General features: G+C 56.7%; 1 protein-coding gene across 1 annotated transcript in view; it reads left to right on the forward strand.

Moving 5' to 3' along the window:
- The window catches only part of DCTN1 (dynactin subunit 1), a 44,392-nt gene that overhangs the window by 9,463 nt on the left and 12,541 nt on the right, over positions 1–22,388 (forward strand). Inside the window, exons 3-12 of the mRNA XM_057369370.1 lie at positions 211–289; positions 2,652–2,683; positions 14,217–14,237; positions 16,745–16,933; positions 18,370–18,567; positions 19,397–19,601; positions 19,888–19,966; positions 20,520–20,679; positions 21,702–21,806; positions 21,955–22,280. Coding sequence (XP_057225353.1) covers positions 211–289; positions 2,652–2,683; positions 14,217–14,237; positions 16,745–16,933; positions 18,370–18,567; positions 19,397–19,601; positions 19,888–19,966; positions 20,520–20,679; positions 21,702–21,806; positions 21,955–22,280 — 1,394 coding nt within the window. The remainder of the gene's footprint in view (positions 1–210; positions 290–2,651; positions 2,684–14,216; positions 14,238–16,744; positions 16,934–18,369; positions 18,568–19,396; positions 19,602–19,887; positions 19,967–20,519; positions 20,680–21,701; positions 21,807–21,954; positions 22,281–22,388) is intronic.

Raw genomic sequence — 22,388 nt, forward strand, 5'->3', positions numbered from 1 at the left:
CTTATTCCTGATGGGATTAAGGAGGTTTTAGCTGCTTTTAAGGAACCTGTGGAGGGAGGATGGTCAGTGGCAAAGCCGAAACAATAAAATTAAAAATACGTGCCAAAAACGTGGGGTCTTCTTTGCTGAACCCACTGCCAGAAGGACCTTTTCCTTGATCTCCCTGTTTGGGAATTTTTGGCAGTGACTTGGTTGTTGTGCTTTTCCCAGATCCAGGTGTTTGAGGATGGAGCAGACACCACGTCCCCAGAAACCCCAGATTCTGCTGCCATGAAGGTCCCTAAGAGAGGTATGGCCTGGCTGGGAAACCCTTCCCAAACATTTGGGAAATCCTTCCCGGGGAGGTGGGAAATTGTTACTGGAGAGGTGGAAATCCTGACTGGAGGGGACGGGAAATTATTCCTGAACAGAATGGGGTTGGGAGGGGTGGGAATCCTTCCTGGAGAGATGGGAAATCCCTCCTGSAGRGGTGGGAAGTGCTTCCCAGATGAAATGGGAAATCTTTCCTGGAGAGAGGGGATATCTCTTTTGGAGAGGTGAGAATCCTTCCTGGGCGGATGGGGAATCCCTCGTGGAGGGGTGGGAAGTGCTTCCCAGATTAAATGGAAAATCTTTCCTGGAGAGAGGGGAAATCTCTTTTGGAGGAGTGGGAATCCTTCCTGGAAAGGTTGGAAATCCTTCCTGTAAGGAAGGGGGAAATCATGGAATATTTCCSAGTGGGAATGCAGAACCACTGAACCATTCCTGGGCTGTGGAATTGCAGCGTCCCTGTGGGATTCCAGCGCCCCTGTGGGATTGCAGCATCCCCGTGGGATTCCAGCATCCCTGTGGGATTCCAGCAACCCTGTGGGATTGCAGCATCCCTGTCTCCAGGGCAATCTCCCTTTGCCGTCCCCATTCCCACCCGGCACAGGGATCCCCTCCCGCTCTCCTCTGAGCATTCCTTCCCCCTTTCCCACATCCGTCGGCCCCGCCATCCCTGGCTGTGTGCCCAGACAGGCTTCCCTCCCTCCCCCTGAGCTCTGCTTTGTGGGAAATGTTTTCTACACGCGCTGCGGGATCCCGGGAGCTGCCGGAAGGGGCTTTGCCAGCTTCCTGCCTTGGCTGCTCTGTCAGCTCCCTGTGCCAAGCCGGGAGCTCAGTGTGGGAAGCATTTGTRGGACACGGAATTCATGGATCAGGGAGGGCTGGGGTTGGTGATTGGTTGTGGGTGGGAACTCCCCTCTCCCAGGAAGTAGGAAGTAAAATTACTTGGGAAAATGGAATGGATGCTTCCCTGTTCTCTGCCTTGGATCCTGCAGTCAGCAGAGAATCGTGGAGTAGAGTCGTGGAATTGTTTAGGTTGGAAAAGCCCTTGGGCTTTCCAAGGTCCTAGCACTGCCCAGGCCGCCACTGACCATGTCCCCAAGTGCTGCAACCACAGGGCTGTTAAATTCCTCCAGGAATTGGGGCTTCATCACTGGCCTGGCCTGGACAGCCTTTTCCATGAAGGAATTTCACCAATATCCAACCTAAACTTCCCCTGGCCCAGCCTGAGGCCGTTCCCTCTCCTCTTGTCCCTGTTCCCTGGGAGCAGAGCCCAAACCCTCCGGCTGTCCCCTCCTGTCAGGGAGTTGTGCAGAGCCACAARGTCCCCCCTAATCCCCCTTTTCTCCAGGCTGAGCCCCTTTCCCAGCTCCCTCAGCCACTCCTGGAGCTCCAGAACCTTTCCCAGCTCCTTCCCTGGACACAAATTCCAGGTCAGGACAGACAGACACTGTTCCCAGCCTCCCCATCCCGGGGTCCTGGAGCAGGGGAGCCCAGGCTGCAGGTGGGGTGTGGGATGATGCTGTCAGGGATGCAGGGCTGGGATGTGGCTGCCTGCCAAGGGTTTCCATGGAAACAGCAGCTGCTGCAGCAGCGCTGCAGTGAGGGTGCAGGGATGGATCCAGCACTGGCCCCTCCTGGCTGGCACTGGAGCTGCTGGTGACCCCYRGACATCTGGACAGGGGYGGGAATTCAGACMCACCTGYCAGGGAGGGACAGGACACAGGGAAAGGCTTCCYACTGAATGAGGRCAGGSTTATTGGGATATTGGGAAGGAATTCYTCCCTGTGAGGGTGGGGAGGCCCTGGCACAGGGTGCCCAGAGAAGCTGTGGCTGCTTCTGGACCCCTGGCACTGTCCAAGGCCAGGTTGGACAGGGCTTTGAGCACTCTGGGACAGCAGAAGGTGTCCCTGCCCATGGATGGGGTGGGATTGATGGGATTCAAGGTCCCTTCCCACCCCAAACCATTCCATGATTCTGTGTTCCCAAGTGCCACACCCACACGGGTTTAAGCACCCCAAGGGATGGTGACTTTGCTGTTCCCTGAGCAGCCTGTGCCAGCTTCAGGAATCCCTGAATTCCAAGGATTCAGCCCAAGGAGAGCAGTGGAACCTACCCCAATTCTGAGACGTGTCCAGGCGTTTGCCCTTCTCAGCCAGCAGCTCCCATAAGGAATTCCCTGTTCCCCCAAACCCACACCCCATTGTGCCACCATTTCCTGGCAGATCCTGACTCTGCTTCACTCCCACTTCCCAAAATTCTGCTGTCCCCTTGCTGGGTGCAGGGTGGGGATGAGGACAGGGGTATCACTCAGGCTCACAGCTCTGTTTCTGCTCTCTCCACAGATTCCCTGGATGCCTCCAAGGCCAGCAAACTGGTGAGTGRCCCCAGCACTTTGTCMCCTCTGAAAGGTTTTCATCCCATTKGGAAGAGCACAYGGAYACACACACTTTTTGTGGGATAAAATACCCATGGAAGAGCAAATTTTTCCTGAAACCCACACGAAATAAGGTGTAAAAATGTCATTTTCAGCCACTGGGCAGGAATCTGTTGGTTCCTGAGGGATTATCCAGCACAGGTCCCGTGTCACACATTTTAATCTGAGTCCAGTCAATATTGCAGCATTCCCTGGCTGCTTCCTTCAAACCCTGYCCCTCATGGAATCATGGAAGGGACCTGGAAGCCCACTCAGTTCCTGGTGTGGGCAGAGACACCTTCAACTATCCCAGTTGCTCCAAGCCCTGTCCAACCTGGCCTTGGACACTGCCAGGGATCCAGGGGCAGCTTTAAGGACCCTCCCATCCCACAGGAAGAGTGCATTCCTTGGGATAAGTGACACTGACTCTCTCTGGCTTCCATGGAAGCTGTGAACACCTCCGAGTGTCTTCATCCAGGAGCCCCAGTGGCTGCTGAAACACGGACAGGGACGTGTGGTATCCTAATGTGAGGGGTATTTCATAAGGAATGGGAATCTGGAGCAGGTTCCTGTCCTCGGGAATGGCCATACAAGTGTGGGATAGTGAGGAATCATGGAATTCTGAGGCTGGAAAAACAATCAAGTCCAGCTGTKCCCCCAGCACMYCCASTCCTGGGGACCAGTGATGGGAACTGGGTGATCCCGGGGATGCAGCGGGTAGGTTTGTGTGTTTTAGGGTAGAAATTGGGTTTTCTGTAGGGATAAACTGATCCAACTGGGATGTGGGAAGTAATGGGAAAGAAAATTGTCAGGACAAGGGGCTTCTGTGCATGTGGCACCTGTGGGGCACATCAAAGCCCAGCCCCCTGTGCTGCCATTCTGGAATTCCCAGGAGTGGGAATCCTGCTCCCCACCCCGCTGCAGAGCTGGGTGCTGGGAATGGAGCAGCACTTGGGGGTTTGTCAGGCTCAGATCCCAGGGAATGTGAGCTGCAGCCAGAGGGGAGGATGGAAAAGGATTCCCTGCCCTGTATTAGAGGGATTTGGGAGGGTTTTCACCTTTTCTTGCTGTGTGGGGAGTGACCCATCTCAACCCCTGGGCGTTGCTGGAGCCTGTGCCCCGTGTGCTCCCTGCCTGATCCGTAACATCGAGGCTCCTGGTTTAATTCCACCCTGGAATTCATTAAAAGACAAAGGGAATATTTAGGAAGCCTCAGTGTTCTTGAAATCAGGGAGTGGGGATTGTTCTTGGAATTTTTTTTATGCTGTGGATGTGGAGGAGGGATCAGGACAGGAGATGCTGCTCCACGTGCATTCCCACTGGTTTGTCATGGAACCATGGAATGGTTTGGGTTGGRAGGGACCTTAATACCCATCCAGGGACATTTTCCACTATCCCATGTTGCTCCAAGGACATTTCCAAGGATGGGGCAGCCATAAATTCTCTGRGCAAYCTGAGAGAGAATTAGGGCCTCSCYACCCTCACAGGAAGGAATTCTTTCCCAATATCTGATCTCTCCCTACCCTCATTCAGTGGGAAATCATTCCCCATGTCCTCACACCCCTGGCATCCTCCTTCTCCTGCATCCTGGGAGATCCTGGCACCCCAATCCCTTTAACCTGTCTTTGCTCCATGCAATGATTTATTCCCCTTTGGACATGTTCTGACTGTCCAGATTGTCCGTGCAAGGGCAGGAGACAGATCCAGAGCAAGGGGGTGACTCCAGGGCTGTTTTCTCCTTAATTTGCTTAAATTTCCCTGATTCTGTTCCTCCTCTTGCCTTTCCTGCAGCCTGGGGGGGCTTCCCAGGGAGCATTTCCCCGGAGCCTCCAGGCCTCTCTAACATTCCTTCTGTTCCCTCCTCACGCAGCGCGGAGCGAAGCCCAAAAAGGTGCTGTTTGTCCCTTTTCCGTGCGCGGCCGCATGCCGGGGCCATCGTCATCCTCACTGTCCCCATCCCGCTCCATCCCAGCGCTGCATGGCTGCTCTTTGCATGTGCTCCCAGCCAGGGAGGGGACATYGCTCCGGGGCGGAATGCGGTGGTGTCACACCAACATGGAATCGTGGAAGGTTTGGGTGGGGAAAGCCTCCGAGGCCAGTGAGGTGCTAAACTGTGTCCCCAAGTGTCACATCTGCAGGGTGACATCCCCCAGGAATGGGGACTCTGCCATTCCAATTCTTTCCAACCCCTTCCATGAAGGAATTTTCCCCGGATCTGACCTAAATCTCCCCTGGCACAGCCTGAGGCTGTTCCTTCGAGATATTTTTATAAACCCTCCGATGACTCGGGGACAAGTGGCTGTCCTGTCCTGTCCTGTCCTGTCCGTGGGCTCTGGCTCCTCCTGGGGACACCCAAACCCACCTGGTTTGTGACAATTATCGAAGCCAAAACTCTTTTGGACAAAGATGAGCTGAAATTCCAAAGGTTTTGGCAAAGAATCCCAGAATGATTTGGGTTGGGATGGACATTAAAGCCCATCTTGTTCCACGCCCYYGCCACGGGCAGGGACAGCCAAATCATCATTCCCTATAGGGGATTTGGGGAATTTTTTKTTTTCCCCATGGGAATTTTGCCAGGAGAAAAGCTAAGGTGGGCACTGGAGATGTGGGAGAGGGGAGGGAGGTGGTACCTGCGCACCTTYGGCATCCCCTCGGTCCGGCTTTGCTTTCCAGCTGCTTCCGTGTCGATTTTTGGGTGGAAAAATGGTCCAAAGAGATCTGTCCATGGGAAGTCTGGAGGTGAGGAGCAATGTGGAATTTGCCAAGAGTCCATGGAAGGGGGCTGAGAGTACCTGTCCCCAGGTGTCCTCTCCTTGTGTCMCCCCAGATCCAGGGCTCTGCATGTCCCTGAGGCTTCAGGGTCCGTGTGGATCCCCTCATCCCAGTCCTGCCAGTTCCAAGGGGTGCCATCTGTGGGAACTCTGCTGTGGGATGAAATTCCTGTTTGGAATGTTGGGTTCTTCCTTCTCTGTCCTTGTTCTGGTGCGTTTGCAGCTGTTGGGTGGCCCCGCTCTGTCCCCGCTGTCTGCTTGGAGCTGTGGCTGGGATTTAGGATCACGGGGGTGTGACTGTCACTGTCCCGAGGATCACAGAGCTGTCACTGCCCCGGGGATCTGGGGCTGTGACTGTCACTGTCCTGAGGATCACGGATTTTTCACTGTCACTATCCCGAGGATCACAGAGCTGTCACTGCCCCGGGGATCTGGGGCTGTGACTGTCACTGTCCTGAGGATCACGGATTTGTGACTGTCACTRTCCTGGGAATTGTGGGGGTGTGACAATCATTGTCCTGAGGATCATGGAGTGTGACAGTCATGGTCCTGAGGATCCTGGCTTTGTGACTGTCACTGTCCCGAGGTTCCTGGATCTGTCACTGTCCTGGGAATTGTGGTGGCACTCACTCTTCTGAGGATCATGGATCTGTCACTGTCCTGACCCCTATCCTGGCCACATGTGCACAGCTTACACAGGGACATCCCCACTGAGGGACAGCCCCGTGCCAGGTTCTGCTGTCCCCTCAGATTTTTACTTTTTCAGCCATTACTGACCCCGAGAGCACCCCCTGCCCCTTGGGCAGCTCCTGCCCCGCACAGAGATGTGCTGGCCAAGGGGAAATTGGATAATGAGAGTAATTAGCGGGTAAATCCTCATTCTGGAGATTACAGCRGCTCCTGTGTGTCAAATATAGACTTTAATCGTGTCCAGAGCTGCTGCCAGATGGGCCTTTCCCCCTTGCTGTGGTCATTCCATGGATTTGGGATCATTGTGGTCTTTGGGATGTGCTGTTTCCAGGGCTCRGAGCAGGGGGAAGCTCTGGGGGCACCTTGGGAGCTGCAGGACTTTGGGAGTCCTGTCCCCTGTCCCTTGCTGTGACACCGTGTCACGGTGTCCTTGTTCTTGGAGCAGGATTGGCTGATCCAGGCTGTCCTCAGGGAGTGCTGGTCTTTGTCCTGGGCCAGGCTGGTTGGGAAGGACCCCAAAGGGGCCCCAAAACCTGGTTAAAGAGCAGGAAGAAGGYGTTTTCCAGGTGATTTTTGGGATGAAGCAGGTTGTGTCGTCTTCATCCCTGTGACGATGTGTCTGTGGTGGTGACAGACCATCCCTTCTCTGCAGTGCTGGGTGACACTGAGTCATGGATGTCACCTCCCAGCGACACAGAGGTGGCAGGGCTGTGGTGGGAGCAGGACCCTCCCAGGGATGCAGGCAAAGGCTGGTCCTGGCTCCAGTGGGTGTCAGGGTGGGCTACCGGGCTCTGACACTCTGGAATCCTGGAATTGTGGGATATTTAGGCTGGAAAAGCCCTCTGAGTCTGACTGTCTCAGAGCAGTGTCACAGCCATGTCCCCAAGTGCCACATCCACCGGTGGCACGTGCTGGTGCTGTGACCCAGCTGGTGACTCCTGTCCCATCACCTCAGGCCACCCATCCCCTGCGGCTGCAGCCAGTTTGATCATGGGGATTTTCCTCTGATGGATCAGGTTTGTCCCTCTCTGGTGACATYCCCGTTCCTTTCATCCTGCCAGTGCCATTCCCTGTGCCAGGGCTGGGTCTCTGTCCCTGCTCCGATCCCATTCCGGGGTGATCAGCTGCTGGCCGGGTCAGTGTTCAGGTTGTTTTCCCGGTGTTWTCCCGGTCTCTGTGCAGGAGCAGATGGTCCATTCCAGCCCGGAGCAGGTCCCAGATGGTTTGCTGAACGCACAGGGGCCGCCCCAAGCCCCGTTAATCCTTTAAAGGAACAGATAATCCGATCAGCTCCAAAACCCACCTCATCCCAGCTGCCCCAACCACGTCTGTGGCAGGGCCCGGATGAGCTCGCAGCTGATTTTCCAGGCACTGCTGTTCTTCAGGGTGGGTGACACCCCTGTGGCAGCTCTTTGTGTCCCCAGGGGAGTTTGTGGCGAGGTCTGAGGGGTTTATTTTGAWGTGACCCTTTGGAGCTGGGAGCTGAGCAGCATCTGGTGCTGAAAACGGATGACTTGGTGGAAAAGAGCTGGAGTTAACCCTGGCGTCCTCTCCAATCCCCCCAAAAAGCCAGGAATTGCCCCATCTGTGGTGGTGCCACAGGCTCCTTCTCCCTTCTCATGGATTTAGAATAAATAACCTCCCTTTCCTGCCCCTGGGACAGCCCAAAGCATCCGACACCATTTTCCCRTGGTTAAATTGCTTTTTCTGTCTGCTGCTGCATTTATTGGATCGCGTGTGTGGGAAGAGTTATTTATTCAGGATTCAGGGAGCAGAGCTGTGTGTGAGGAGAGGAGCTGCTTCATTAGAGCAGCTCTAATACCCTTAATTATCTTAAAGATAAATCCGTGCAAGTCGGCACGTGGCTCCTCCAGATATGGACATGGCCYTGGGATCATTCCGGGGCTTAAGAGCCACGGATCCAGGAGAATTTCATCTGAAAATCCTTAATGAGGGTTTCCTTTTCCCCATGATTTGGTGGGAATGGGAGGGAGATTGTGTTGGAACATTGGAATGGCTTTGGATAACGGCAGAAACTGGGTTTGTGTCGTCAGCTCTGTCTCCTGGAAGGGTTTTTGGAACTCAGGGGTTCTTCATTCACAGATGCAATCACAGCTCCCAAAAATGTCMATCGGGAGCCCTCCCCTGCCTCCACCCTCTGCCAGCAGCCAGAGGGAGCTGTGGGAGAGCAGATCAGTGGATGGTTTGGATTGGGAGAGACCTTAAAGCCCATCCAGGGACTSTTTCCACTGTCTCAGGTGGCTTCAAACTCCATCCAAATGGCCTTGGATGCTTCCAGGGATCCAGAGGCAGCCACAACTTCTCTGGGCAATCTGTGCCAGGGCCTTCCCACCCTGCCAGCCAGGGATTTCTTCCTAATCCCATCTAAATCTCCACTTTTCCACCATGAAGCCATTCCCTGTGTCCTGTCCCTCCATCCTTGTCCCCAGTCCCTCTCCAGCTCTCCTGCAGCCCCTTCAGGCCCCAAAAGGGGCTCTGAGGTCTCTTTGGAGCCTTCCCTTCTCCAGGGGAATATTCCCATCAATCCTGACTCCAGGGCAGAAGGGCTCCGGAATCATGGGATGGTTTGGGTTGGAAGGGACCTCAAAGCCCATCCAGTGCCACCCTTGCCATGGGGGTGCAGGGACACCTTCCACTCTGAGCCGGGTCCAACCTGGCCATGGGTACTTCCTCCACAGCTGCTTGACTCCCTGATCCAGGGGTTATTCAGGAATCACATCCCACCACAGATCAGTTGGACGCTGTACAACAATGTGGGGGGCTGCTTCCCAGGAAAAACGGGCCCTTAAAGGCTTTTCCCAGGAGATTTGAACGATTGTGCAGAAGGTGTGGAAATAGTGGAGCTAAAATCCCCTCTGTGTGTGGGTGTGCAGGTGCTGTCGGAGGGGGTGTTGCAGGTGAGCCCAGAGCACCCCGAGCTCCTCTCCCCTCTTAGCTGGGAATATCAGAAAATAATGGAGTTGCAATGGGAGTTGGATACGGTCTGTGTGTGTTACATAATGTCATGTGTGGGATTAAGATGTGTGCATGGAAAGGGAGCTGCTGTCCCGGTCTCCAGCACTCAGTGGGGCAGGAGATGAGGATTCACAGAGTTGGGAGATGGTGCTCGGTGACATCCTGCGCATTTCTGGCCGAGTTCTTGTGTGGGGACAGGGGGAATGCCGGCCAGGAATGCGGGGTCTGGTCCTGGCAGGGCAGCAAGGCTCAGGACCTGTGCTCCACAGGGCTGTTTTTGGGGAGGGACTCTCTGAGATTCTGGGGCTGTCTCTCCACACCCTCAGCCGTGCAGGGCTCCCCGGGAATCCGGCCAGAGGCGCGGGGCTGGCGCTGGATGGCAGCGCGGCACCACGGGCCGTCTGTCCATCTGTCCATCCCTCCGGGCTCGGCGCCGTCCATCTGTCCATCCGGGCTCTGCTCCGTCCGTCTGTCCACTCCCGGGGGATTTACCCGGCGCTCGCAGCCGCCGGCGCGGGGTGGGTTCGACTGCGGGCACCGTGACGATGCCGAGCGCGGCCACGGAGCCGCCCGCACCGGAGGGCAGCGGGGTCGCAGCCGGGGGCTGTCCCGGGGGGTGCTGAGCCGCTGAGAACCCCCCCTCCCCTCCCCGAGAGCGGCAGCATCACATCCGCGCCATCCTCATCCCCATCCTCATCCGCACATCGCCCGGCTCGGTGCGGCGCCCGGCGGTGCGGCCCCTCCGCGGTGATGTCATGAGCCGCCGGGGCGGTGGTTGGAGCCACCGGCGGAGCGGGGACGAGTGGCCGCGGCCGGGGGGGGCTGCCCTGGACCCCCTGAGCCCCCGCTGAGCCCCCGCTGAACCCCCGCCGAGCCCCGGGCAGGACGTGGCGAGCGGCCGGCGGTGGCCGCGGCCATTTGCCGTGTCCGGCCGCGCTGACTGACCCGCTGCTCCGTCTCCTCCTGCTCCGGCCGTCCCTGCGCGACGATGAGGCAGGCCCCGGCCACACGCAAGGTACGGTCCGCGCCCGCATCCCCGGCATCGCATCCCCGGCATTGCATCCCTGCTTCCCACCGCCTCCTCCCTCTTTTCCCCGTTTTCCCCGTGTTGGTGCTGCCGGGCTGTAATTGGGAGCGTGACGGGCTCRGGGAGGGGGGGCGGTGGGTGAGAGCATCGGTTTATGGCTGGCTTTGCCTTCCGCGCTCTCGGAGTCCCCTCTCCGTGTCACCCGGCCGTGCCCGCGGCGAATGCAGCGGCTTTGCGGCTCCGCCGGGCCCTGTCCCCGCTGCCGGTGCCATCCCTGCTCCGGGGATGCTGATGCCATCCCTGTCCCCGGCTGCCAATGCCATCCCCGCTGCCTGGGGGTGTCAGTGCTGTCCCTGCTGCCCGTGTGATCCCACTGCTGGTGCCGTTCCCACTCCAGGAGTGATGGTGCTATCCCTGCTGCTGTCCCTGTCCCCAGTGCTGATGCCAGCCCCACTCCGGGGTGACGATGCCATCCCTGCTGCTGTCCCTGTTCCTGTCCCCAGTGCTGGTGCCATCCCCACTGCTTGGGAGTGTCAGTGCTCTTCCCGCTGCCGGTGGCATCCCCACTTCCAATGCCACCAGTGCCCACTCTGGGAAAGCTGCACGTCCACAATCCCGGTTTTCCTGCTGGCCACGCTGTTGGGATCAGCCTTTGGCATTCCCAGAGGCTGGCGGTACCCGGGTCCCTGCCAGGCTGCCATTCCTGCAGGTGACAGYGCGGGCACTGGCCTATATGTTTATTTTTAGCATAACCAGGATGTCACCGCTCGGCTTAAAGAGAAATCCTGGGAATTCGTGGCTGATCTCAGGGAATAGACCCGAGCCGGGCTGGTTGTGCCAGTACCTGGCAGTAAATGCTCCTGATTTACACTTGCACCTCAGCCACCAACGCTCCTCRTCACGTGTCCCTGTTAATCCTCTTCCCAATGGAAAGTTTCACGGATGCTGCTTTCCCTCTGCCTCTTTGGAGGGGGAGCAGGAGCCACCCACTGGTTCTCAGCCCCACACCTGGATTCCATCCTGCTTTTCCTGTTGCTCCTCTCCTTGCCCGTGGAATCGCCCCTGCGAGACTGGGCACCTGCCAGGTGGCACTGGGTGTTTAAAATGCAGAATTCCTGGCACTATCCCAGGGAACCACACCTTGAGGGACTCATCCTGCTGCCAGGGGAGCAGGGCCCTTCCAAGGGGCCAAATTCCCAGGAATTGAGTGGGATGGCATCAGCATGGACCAGCAGTGGGTCAGTGCCTGGGCATCACCTCCAGCACCACCCGCCCCTCTCRGGAGCTGCTGCCAGTCGGAATCCGCCTGGAAACTCCAGGAATCCTCCACAGCACCAGCCAGTCTGTGAAGTTCAGCTTTCCCACATCAGAAGCCTCCAGTGACATCTCCTCTGTCCTGCCTGCTGGAAGGTGACATTCACACATTCCTGCTCACCCATCYGACACTCTCTGCTCCTGCCTGGATCAGGATTCCCACACCTGGAGCAGAACCAAATCAGGACAGGACTGTGGGACCCCRCATTCAATGGGCGATGCCACCCCCRCCACAGTCAGTCCTTGRTATCCAGRAGGATTTTTCCAGCATTCYTGCTGCCAGAAGCCAAGTCCATGTCCGAGGGCGCCGGTTCAGAGCCCCCGACGCTCCCCCGGGAGCAGAGGTTTTATAATTCCATCAAATATTGATGCAGCAGCATTACACAGCAGAGCCTGGAACCTCTGAGCAGAACATCCATCCCCAGCAGGGGCATTGGAGCATCCCAGATCGAGGAGGGTCCAGGTGGGGTCGGAGCATCGTCACAGAATCCGTGTCCCATCCTGGTCACCGGCCTTTCCAGAGCCCAGGAATGACCAGCTGGTGCCAGCCATGCTGTGAGCACACGGATGGACAGGAAGATGCCAGCATGGAGGGGAGCCCAGCCATCCCTCATTCCTGATGGAGAGAGCAGCTGGAACATCCCAGAGCATCCCTTTGTCGAGGATCCCGGGGGTCTTGGAGCTCCAGCTTCTGCTGGTCTGCACATGGGATCACATGGAGGGGACCAAAGTTCTGGAAGAGGCTCAAAGCAGGATTATTCCCTGTCATTCCACATGGCTTTAGGGACAGTTACCAGGAAGCTTCTCCCTGTCTTTAGGGTTCAGTGTGGTCGGAGTCGGGATGTGAGTTGGTGTCTTCCACTCCATGACCAGGACAAGGCTTGTTGTCCCTCAGGAAGGACTTGGTGTCCCCCAGTTCAGAGCTTGGTGTCCCCCAGTTCAGGAATCAGTGTCCCCCATCCCATAGCTCAGGACAAGGCTCAGTGTCCCCCAGGGAAGGATTTGGTGTCCCCCAGGACAGGACTGGGTTGTCTCTGGTGGCATTTCCCCGTGTCCAAGGACTTGGTGGTCRGTGTGAGACACCTCTGCCCCACTGCTGAGTCCCCCCACGTGTGTGGCAGGGAGTGGGGGCATCTCCACCTGTGGAATCCCCAAAGAAGGGGTTTTCCAAGTGTTTCCCAGCTTTTTGTTGCTGCTCCATGTCGTTTAGCTGGACTTCAGAAAGGTGCCAGAGAGCTTCTGAAGGGCGTCCCGAGCCAGMTGTGACTTCAGCTGAGGCTCTGGAACTTTTCCTGTTGTCATTCCATTTTCCTGGCAAATTTGGTCATGCAGGAGATGTTGAGGAAGACGGGAGTGTCTTCCCTCGGGATTGACGTGGAGTGCAGCCTTTGGGAAAAGGCTGGAAGTGAGCAGAGCGGGGTTTAGCCGAAGTGATGCCGGAGGAGATGGAAAGTTTGGAAGTCCAAACGCATCCAGGTTTATATTAAAAAAAGGGAAACAGAGCTCCGAGGTTTGCCGAGACCTCAGGAGGCCGTGTCAGATATCGGATGGAGCTGCTGCTCCCTGATGGGCTCCATGTGCCCCATCCTGGATGTGGGATCGTGTGGCAGCGCTGTTATCCATCTGTTCTGCTCCTGGTTATTCCCAGCTGGGATTAGGTCATGGAATCAGAGATGAGGGAGGGCATGGAAGCGCTCCAAGGCTGCAGCTGGACAGATGTTCCCAATGCCCCCGCCAGGGGCTCCTGTCCATCCACTTCCCCCCAGCACCAGCCTGGCCACTCTCTCTTTTCCATCCATTAGGGATTGTTTTRAATGGGAAAAATACTAATTAATTTCATATTTGTCCTTGTTCCGARCCAGGCCCCGTGGTCTCCCYTCCCTGAGCTGCTGCTGGGAGCTGCTGCATGTGCATGGAGGGGTGTGGGAGGGTCCTGCCTCAAAATCATGGATGATTTAATTCCAGCCATGGAAGGAAAAGTTGGAAGTGTGGGATCAGCTCCATGGTGTCTCCGGGATTTCTGGTTAAACAAAGCAGAGCCCGGGTGCTCTGGGGCAGCTGGTCCAGGGTGCTCCAGGACCCTTGGAAAACCAGAGGGATGGGGAGAGGGGAAATATCATTAAGATTAAATCCCTTCTGCCTCCTGATCTGGGGGTCTCTGGGAAAGGTGTGGGAGGTCAAACCCCACCGTGCCCCGGAGCTTGGAATGCCCAGCCAACCTGAACCCAGCTTTGCCTTTGAAGATCAAAATTCCTTGGAAATACAATGTGGATCTACCCCTGGGTATCTGTGGGGTCAGGATGGGGGTTCTGGATGTGTCCCCTGTCCCCAGCTCTGTGCCCACACTGGGCTGGTGGGGCGGGGACGGGGCTTAGGGGGACCAAGGGCTGTGCTGACTCTGGCTCTGCTCCCGTGGTCCCATGGGAGCTGTGCCAGGGGATCCCATGGAAACAGTKCCAGGGGGTCCCATGGGATCTCTGCCTGTGGGTCCCACCTGGAGCAGCCCTGGGAGCGGGTTAATGAATCCCCACACTAACGACGCCATGCACGCCCGGTGCCACGGGGCACGCTAACGATGCCGGGCACACTAACGATGCCATGCTGTGTTTTGTCTCCTTTCCCTGCTCTGCCGCTCCGGCCACCGCCGGCTGTTCTCTGCTCCTCTGTCCCTGTGTGACTGTCTGTCCTCTCTGCTTCCGCTCCCGCTGCCCTCCAGAGCACCGCCCGCCGGCCCAAGGTGAGCAGCCATGGTGGGGCACTGAGCGTGGGGGGCACCGGGCACTGATGGCCCTGTGGGTGCCAATGCCACTCAGAGCATTGGGTGCCACCAACCCCCTCACAAACACAGGTCACTGGGTGCCAACCCCACTCAAACACGACCCTTTGGGTGCCAACCCCACTCAAACACAACCCTTTGAGTGCCAACCCCACTCGAACATGATCCATTGGGTGCCAACTCCACTCAAACCCGACCCTTTGGGTGCCAACCCCACTCAAACACGATCCATTGGGTGCCAGCCCAATCAGGAGCACAGCCCATTGAGTGTGTGTCCCACTCAAACACAACCCAGTGGGTGCCAACCCCACTCAAACCCAATCCATTCAATGCCAATCCCACTCGAACATGATCCATTCATTGCCAACCCCACCCAAACACGATGCATTCATTGCCAATCCCAGTCAAAGATGATTCTTTGGGTACCAATCCTACCCAAACACGATCCATTCATTGCCAACCCCACTCAAACACAGCCCACTGGGTGCCAACACCATCTCAAACATGGCTCATTAGGTACCAACCCCATTCAAACATGACTKGTTGGATGCCAAYCCCACCCAAAYATGATCCATTCATTGCCAAYCCCACTCAAAACATGAACCACTGGTTGCCAACCCCACTCAAACACGAGCCATTCATTGYCAGCCCCACTCAGAATATGGTCCAGTGGGTCCCARMCCCAYYCAAACAYRATCCAWTGGTTCCCAACYYCACCATGCATTCTTCTTGTCCTTCCACCTCAYTGTGCAGAGCCCAGAGGAGCTCATGAGGGTGATGGGCTCCTCTGGAGCAGATCCAGAGATCCCTGGGGACCCTTTCCTGGGGTGGAATGGCTGTGGCAGAGCATGAAATCCGCATGGCAGTGCCCAGGCCCTGCTCCCTGACGGTCCCGGCTTGTGCCGGGTGTTGCAGYGGGATCTGAGTGGGATCAGAGAGATCCTGAGGTGCCAGGCAGGGCTGTGTGGTCCCAGCTGGCCCTGGGAGCTGCTCCAGCCAGTGGGATCCACCTTGGGAAGGGGCTTGTGGCTGGAGGAGAGGAAACATGAGAGAGAAATCCTGAAAAATTGAGTTTGGAAATGGAGAATTCTCCTGGGGCTGCAGTAAGGGCTCTATCCTCACTGGATGCTTCCAGGACATTGCCCCAGGCAGAGGTGGATTCTGTCAGCCCCAGGACACTGGAATCCCATCCCATTCTTTTGGTTTTAATGCTCCTTGTTCCTGTCTCTGCTGGGATGTCCTGTGGGACCTCCTGCTCCCTTGGGCTCACACCTCCATCAGGCAGGGCTGGAGGCAGGATGCTGGAATCATGGAATGGGTTGGGTTGGAAGGGACCTAAAGCCCATCCAGTTCCACCCAAGAGCACCTCCCACTGTCCCAGAGTGCTCCAAGCCCCATCCAGCCTGGCCTTGGGCATTCCCAGGGATCCAGGAGCAGCCACAGCTGCTCTGGGCACCCTGTGCCAGGCCTCCCCACCCTCATGGGAAGAATTCCTTCCCAATATCCCTCCTAAYCCTGCACTCTGTGAGGGATTTGTGACCCCTAAAGCAGTAGGAACAACGAACATCCTTGTTTTGAGCTGTATCTGGGAAAAGGCGTGTGGGGCTCGGTGCCACTGAGATGTTCCCTGTTCTCTGTGCCCAGGAGAGCTGGGATCATCCTGGGAGAGCTGGAATTATCCCAGGAGGGCAGGCTGGGCCTGTCCAAAGAGTGCTGGACTTGCTGCAGTTGAGTTAACTCAGATTTGCCTCTTTTTTGGCAAAATAAAGGCATAGGGTGGATGCTGTTCCTGCCTGGCTGTGCCCGTGGATGAACCCACACACCTGGTGAGCCCTCATGGCACCAAAAATCCCATTTCCAGGAATAAAATCAAGTCAGGAAATTTAATTTACACAGTCAGAGGTGAGGAGACTGGTGGGAGCCTGGGGGCTTTTTCCCATCACTTGGGCTCAGCCAGTGATTATTTAATAGTTATGGCTGCTCCAGGCCCCACTGGTACTCCCTCGACTCTGGGAATCCACTCCATGTTAATTTTCCCTTTATTCCCCTAAAACTGGCTTCCCATCTCTGTGGTCTCCAAGGTTTTGCTGTCTCACACTCTGGAGCTGGGACCTCAAATCCCAGAATGAYGGAATRGTTTGGGTTGGGAGGGACCTTGGAGATCGTCCAGTGCCACCCCCTGCCACGGRCAGGGACACTTTCCACTGTCCCAAGGTACTCCAAGCCCTGTCTAACCTGGCCTGAGACACTTCCAGRGATGGGGCAGCTTCCCTGGATTCYTTCCCCRGTGRATTATCCATGACTTCTGCCCAAACAGAATTCCTGGGGTTCCCACAGCGGCACTYACAAGTCAGGGTGTCCCCGCTGCCACCACACTCTGGGTTTCCCCAGCTGGAAACGGGACTCTGGGAACCACCTGGAGCTGGGATGGGAATGATCCCCCCCTCACCCGTGCCGGTGTCTTGCAGCCCACCCGGACCCCCACGTCGGCGCCGTCCAGCGGCACGGCCGGGCCCTCGGGATCGGCCTCGGCGTCCGGCGGGGAGATGAGCAGCAGCGAGCCYGGCACGCCCGCCCAGACCCCGCTGGTGGCTCCCGTCATCCCCACGCCCTCCCTGGGCTCCCCGGGGGCACCCCCGGTGCCCTCGCCCACCAAGGTGAGTGTGCCCAGGTGAGAGATGGGCTCTGCCGGTGCTTCCAAGATGGGAGGAGAGAGAATCTGCTCCCAGCACTGGGAGAAGGAGGAGGAGGAGGAAACAGGGAGGAAGAGGTGCCCTGGAGGGTCATGGAGGAGTTTGGGCACCAGGTACAGGAGGAGCAGTGGGACAGAGCAGAGCACAGCTGGGAGAAGACATCCAAAGACCCCTTGCCAGGTCACTATGGGATGTAGGTGGCAACTGAGCAGGTTGGCAGGTGGGGGTTGAGGCTCTGAGTTGGATCCTACAAAATCCAGAGGGTCCAGTTGGCAACACCCACTGGTGCTGGGAGAACTGGGATGGAGGGACCAGCAGGTTAAACCTGGAGATGTTCCTGCCTTGGGATCAAAGCTCACCTGGAGAGGTCCAATATTTCCCAAATTTGGGAGAACTGGGGTGGATAAACCTTGGGGACATCATTGCCTTGGGATGCAAAGCCTACCTGGAGAAGTCCAATATTTCCCAAACTTGGGAGAACTGGGATGGAGGGACCAGCAGGGATAAACCTCGGGGACATTCCTGCCTTGGGATCAAAGCTCACCTGGAGAGGTCCAATATTTCCCAGACTCAAGGGTTTCTAATCATCACAGAGTTATTCCTGTTTTTATATTTAAAATGCTTTTTCATTCTGCTTTGATTAAGGAGTTAATTAGAGTTTGGGAGAGATTTGGGGCACGAGGCCAGGGAGGGAATAGCAGGAGAGGACAAAGCTCTGGGATTGTGTGTAGGAGAGCTGAAGAAGGCACCTGGGGTGGAAATAGGGGGTGTCCCCAGTTCCCAGAGCTCTCTGATAACTGGTTTCTGTAACTGGGTGCAGAAAAGGTTGATTTGAAGGTGCCAGTGGCATCAGAATGTCCAGGCTAGTAAAGCAGGATAGGAGGAATCCATTAGGAGGTTCCTGCACTGGGTAGGATTTTTCCAAGACCTGTTCCTTGCTGTCAKCCTGCTTTGGGATTTGATGCTTTAGCTAAAGCTGCCAGGGAGGGGAGTGACATCCCCTTGTCCCCACAGTCCTTCACCCAGGAATGCTGGTGTCAGCTTTTCCCTGCCCCGGGAGCTGAGCTGCCGGAAAAGGACCTGGATCTGTTTTCCCTGGGGACAGATCACCTGGGAATGATGTGGATGCTGCAGTGGGATCAGGCAGCCTGTGCCAGCCTGTGCCAGCCTGTCTCCACCCTCACAGGCAGAATTCCTTCCCAATATCCCATCAAACCCTGCCCTCATTCAGTGGGAAGCCATTCCCTGTGTCCTGTCCCTCCAGGCCCTTGTCCAAAGTCCCTCTCTTCTCAAACTGCCCCAGTACCGATGACACAGGTCAGGCCAGGTTCTGTGGCTTCCAGGAGCATCCCTGGAGCTCTCTCCCTGCTCCTTCCCTAATTCTTGGCTTGGTGTTGCAGGAGGAGGARAATCTCCGTGCCCAGGTCCGGGACCTTGAGGAGAAGCTGGAGACACTGAAAATCAAGCGGAATGAGGACAAGGCCAAGCTCAAGGAGCTGGAGAAGTACAAGATCCAGCTGGAGCAGGTGCAGGAATGGAAGAGCAAAATGCAGGAGCAGCAGGCCGACCTGCAGAAACGCCTGAAGGAGGCCAAGAAGGTCAGTGAGCGTCCCTGGGAATGGGGCAGTGCCTGGAGAGGTGACTCTGGGGGGAGTTCCTGGGARGAAATTTTCCCAGTATCCAACTAAACCTCCGCTGGTGGAACTTGAGATCTTTCTTCTGCTCTTAATTGGCATCAAGTGCATTTGGGAATCAGGCTGAGCCAGGGTGGAGCACTACTTTCCTTATTCCCTTTCTCTCCAAGTGCTTCCCTCTTCCTTCTTTTTCCAGGGGCTTCCCTCTCTCTCCAGGTGCTTCCTTCTTCTCTCTTTCCAAATGCTTCCCTCACCCTTCTGTCTCTCCAGGTGCTTCTCTCTCCCCTTTTCCCTCTCACTTTCCAGGTGCTTCCTTTTTCCTCTCTCTTTCCAGGTGCTTCCTTCTTCCCCCTCTCTCTCAAGGTGCTTCCCTCTTTTTTCTTCCCTCTCTCTCTCCAGGTGTTTCTCTTCCCTCCTTCCCTCCCTCCCAGGTGCTTCCCTTTTCCCCTCCCTTGCCTGCACCTCCCAGGATTCCCTCCAAGCAGCWTTTCCTTCTCCCTGCCCTCCTTTTCCAGGGTGGATTCCTGGTTTCTTTCCCCAGGGATTTCTCTGTCTGCTGCAGTATTCCCTGTCTCCATACCTTTCTCGTCACCTGCAGATGGTTTTCCTGCCAGGCTCTCTGTGGATCAGGGAGCAGAGAAAAGGGGAGGGGGACATCCCGGAGTGCTGCCCACGGGCCCATTCCCATTCCAGATAAATTGCTGGATTTGATTTGGGAGAGMCTTGAGGGACAATAATCACCTGAGGGCCATTGTGGGGTCTCTCCAGAGTTCTGGGGTTTCCTCAYCCACAGGAAGCCAAGGATGCCCTGGAAGCCAAGGAAAGGTACATGGAGGAGATGGCAGACACAGCTGATGCCATCGAGATGGCCACGCTGGACAAGGAGATGGCYGAGGAGCGGGCAGAGTCCCTGCAGCAGGAGGTGGATTCCCTCAAGGAGAAGGTGGAATATCTCACCATGGACCTGGAGATCCTCAAGCACGAGATYGAGGAGAAAGGTGGGAAGGGAGAGGGACTTTGGGCTTGGAGAATGGGGAATGGCTTGGGGAAGGAATTCTTCCCTGTGASRGTGGRGASGCKCTGGGATGGATTTTTCCAGGGAAGSTGTGGCTGCYCCATCCCTGGAAGTGTTCAAAGCCAGGTTGGAGCAACCTGGCATARTGGAAGATGTCCCTGTCCACAGAAATGGGTGGGATTTAAGGTCYSTTCCCACCCAAACCAGTCTGGGATTTTGGGATTCTGATTCTTTCCTTCTGGGATTCTGATTCTTCCCTTTTTCCACAGGCTCTGATGGAGCAGCATCCAGCTACCAGGTCAAACAGCTGGAAGAGCAGAACGCCAGGCTCAAGGAGGCTCTTGTCAGGTGGGAGCAACCCTGGGCTTCCCAAAATTCCTTCCCAGGCTCCCTTGTGCTCCCTCGTGATCCTGTCCTTCTCTGGAGCAGCCCATGTGATTCCTGCTGATGGGTCTTGGATCTTTGCTGAGCCCTTACAGCATCCACAGGGAGGGGACAGTCCCTTGTCACRGGGAATCACTGGGGATTGGGACAAATGAGCCACTCCAGACTGTTCCATGCTTAATCCCCTGTGGATGTGGTGCTGGTTATCCTGCCCAGCCCCGGGATCTGCCTTTCCGTGGGTGATCCCTCCTGCCAGGCCTTGGGGCTCGATTTTCCTTTGAAAATCCACARCCAGTGAATTCAGGTGTGACACATCCCTCACTGTTAATGAGCTGAATTTTGGGAATGTTGCTCAKGTCCCCATCAAGGAGGGGCTGATGAAGGCTCTGGAGGAGCTCCATTATCCCTGCTGGAGCGGGCAGAGGGTCTTGGCTCTGCTGGTGCCCCCCAGGAGCAGCACCCAGGGAGGGGACARGCACTCCTGGGCTGGCCCTGATAGGATCTGTCACTGTCCCAGGATGCGGGATTTGTCTGCCTCCGAGAAGCAGGAGCACGTGAAGCTCCAGAAGCAGATGGAGAAGAAGAACACGGAGCTGGAATCGCTGCGGCAGCAGCGGGAGAAGCTGCAGGAGGAGGTGAAGCAGGCGGAGAAGACGGTGGATGAGCTCAAGGAGCAGGTGAGGGASAGGTGGGACAGGATRTTTGGGACAGGTGGGACCAGAATGGGGTGAGGGATTCCTCAACCACATCCCACAGCTTGGCAGAGGGATCCCATGGTGGTCTGAGAGGATTTGGGAGCTGCTGGCCGTGGTGCTGAGCTCCAGGTTGCAGGGAGATGTGTGTCCTGGCAGGTGAATGGAGTGAGATGTCCTGGTAGGTGGATGGATTGGGATGTGTGTCCTGGATTAGGATGTGTGTCCTGCATTAGGATGTGTGTCCTGGCACAGGATGGATTGGGATGTGTGTCCTGGATTGGGATGTGTGTCCTGCACTGGGATGTGTGTCCTGGCACAGGATGGATTGGGATGTGTGTCCTGGCACAGGATGGATTGGGATGTGTGTCATACATTGGGATGTGTGTCCTGCATTGGGATGTGTGTCCTGGCACAGGGATGGATTGGGACGTGTGTCCTGCATTGGGACGTGTGTCCTGCATTGGGATGAGTGTCCTGCATTGGGATGTGTGTCCTGGCACAGGATGGATTGGGATGTGTGTCCTGGCGCACGGATATGTGTCCTGGTGTCCTGGATTGGGATGTGTGTCCTGGACTGGGATGTGTGTCCTGGATTGGGATGTGTGTCCTGGCAGGTGGATGGATTGGGATGTGTGCCCTGGGTTGGGATGTGTGTCCTGGCACACAGATACATTGGGATGTGTGTCCTGGCACAGGATGGATTGGGATGTGTGTCCTGGATTGGGTTGTGTGTCCTGGATTGGGATGTGTGTCCTGGATTGGGATGTGTGTCCTGGCACAGGATGGATTGGGATGTGTGTCCTGGCAGGTGGATGGATTAGGATGTGTGCCCTGGGTTGGGAGGTGTGTCCTGCATTGGGATGTGTGTCCTGGACCAGAGATACATTGGGATGTGTGCCCTGGGTTGGGATGTGTGTCCTGCATTGGGATGTGTGTCCTGGCACACGGATACATTGGGATGTGTGTCCTGGCACACAAATATATTGGGATGTGTGTCCTTGCAGGTGGATGCAGCGTTGGGTGCTGAGGAGATGGTGGAGACTCTGACAGAGAGAAACCTGGATCTGGAGGAGAAGGTCCGGGAGCTGCGGGAGACCGTCGGGGACCTGGTAAGGCAGAATTCCCTGGCATCAGGGCTGCTCTAGGGGGTTGGGACAAGGGGCTGGAGTGATGGAGCTGCCTCAGCAGCGGAATCAGAGAGAAGCTGCCCACAGGGCTGGGACGTGTCTGACCACACCATGTGACCGTGTCCCGCAGGAAGCCATGAACGAGATGAACGACGAGCTGCAGGAGAACGCTCGGGAGACGGAGCTGGAGCTGCGGGAGCAGCTGGACATGGCCACGGCGCGCGTGCGAGAGGCCGAGAAGCGCGTGGAGGCGGCGCAGGAAACCGTGGCTGACTACCAGCAGACCATCAAAAAATACCGGGAGCTCACGGCTCACCTGCAGGTGCGGCCCCTCGGGACTCACTGGTTCCTCCTGGAGCTCACCTGGTGGCCAGGTGACCCGTGGGAATGTCCCCAGGGGGTGTCCCTGGGCTTTGCTGTGGGATCTGGGCGAAGCAGGACATGGCTGGTGGCTGAGTGGGTTTTCCTCATGGAGCTTCCCCACAGACCCCCTCCCACAGACAGGCTGGGAGAGCTGGGATTGTCCAGCCTGGAGAAGGGAAAGCTCCAGGGAGACCTTAGAGC

Source organism: Malurus melanocephalus, unplaced genomic scaffold, assembly GCF_030028575.1.
Source record: "Malurus melanocephalus ecotype Western Australia unplaced genomic scaffold, MMel_1.1 scaffold_107, whole genome shotgun sequence".
Lineage (NCBI taxonomy): Eukaryota > Metazoa > Chordata > Aves > Passeriformes > Maluridae > Malurus > Malurus melanocephalus.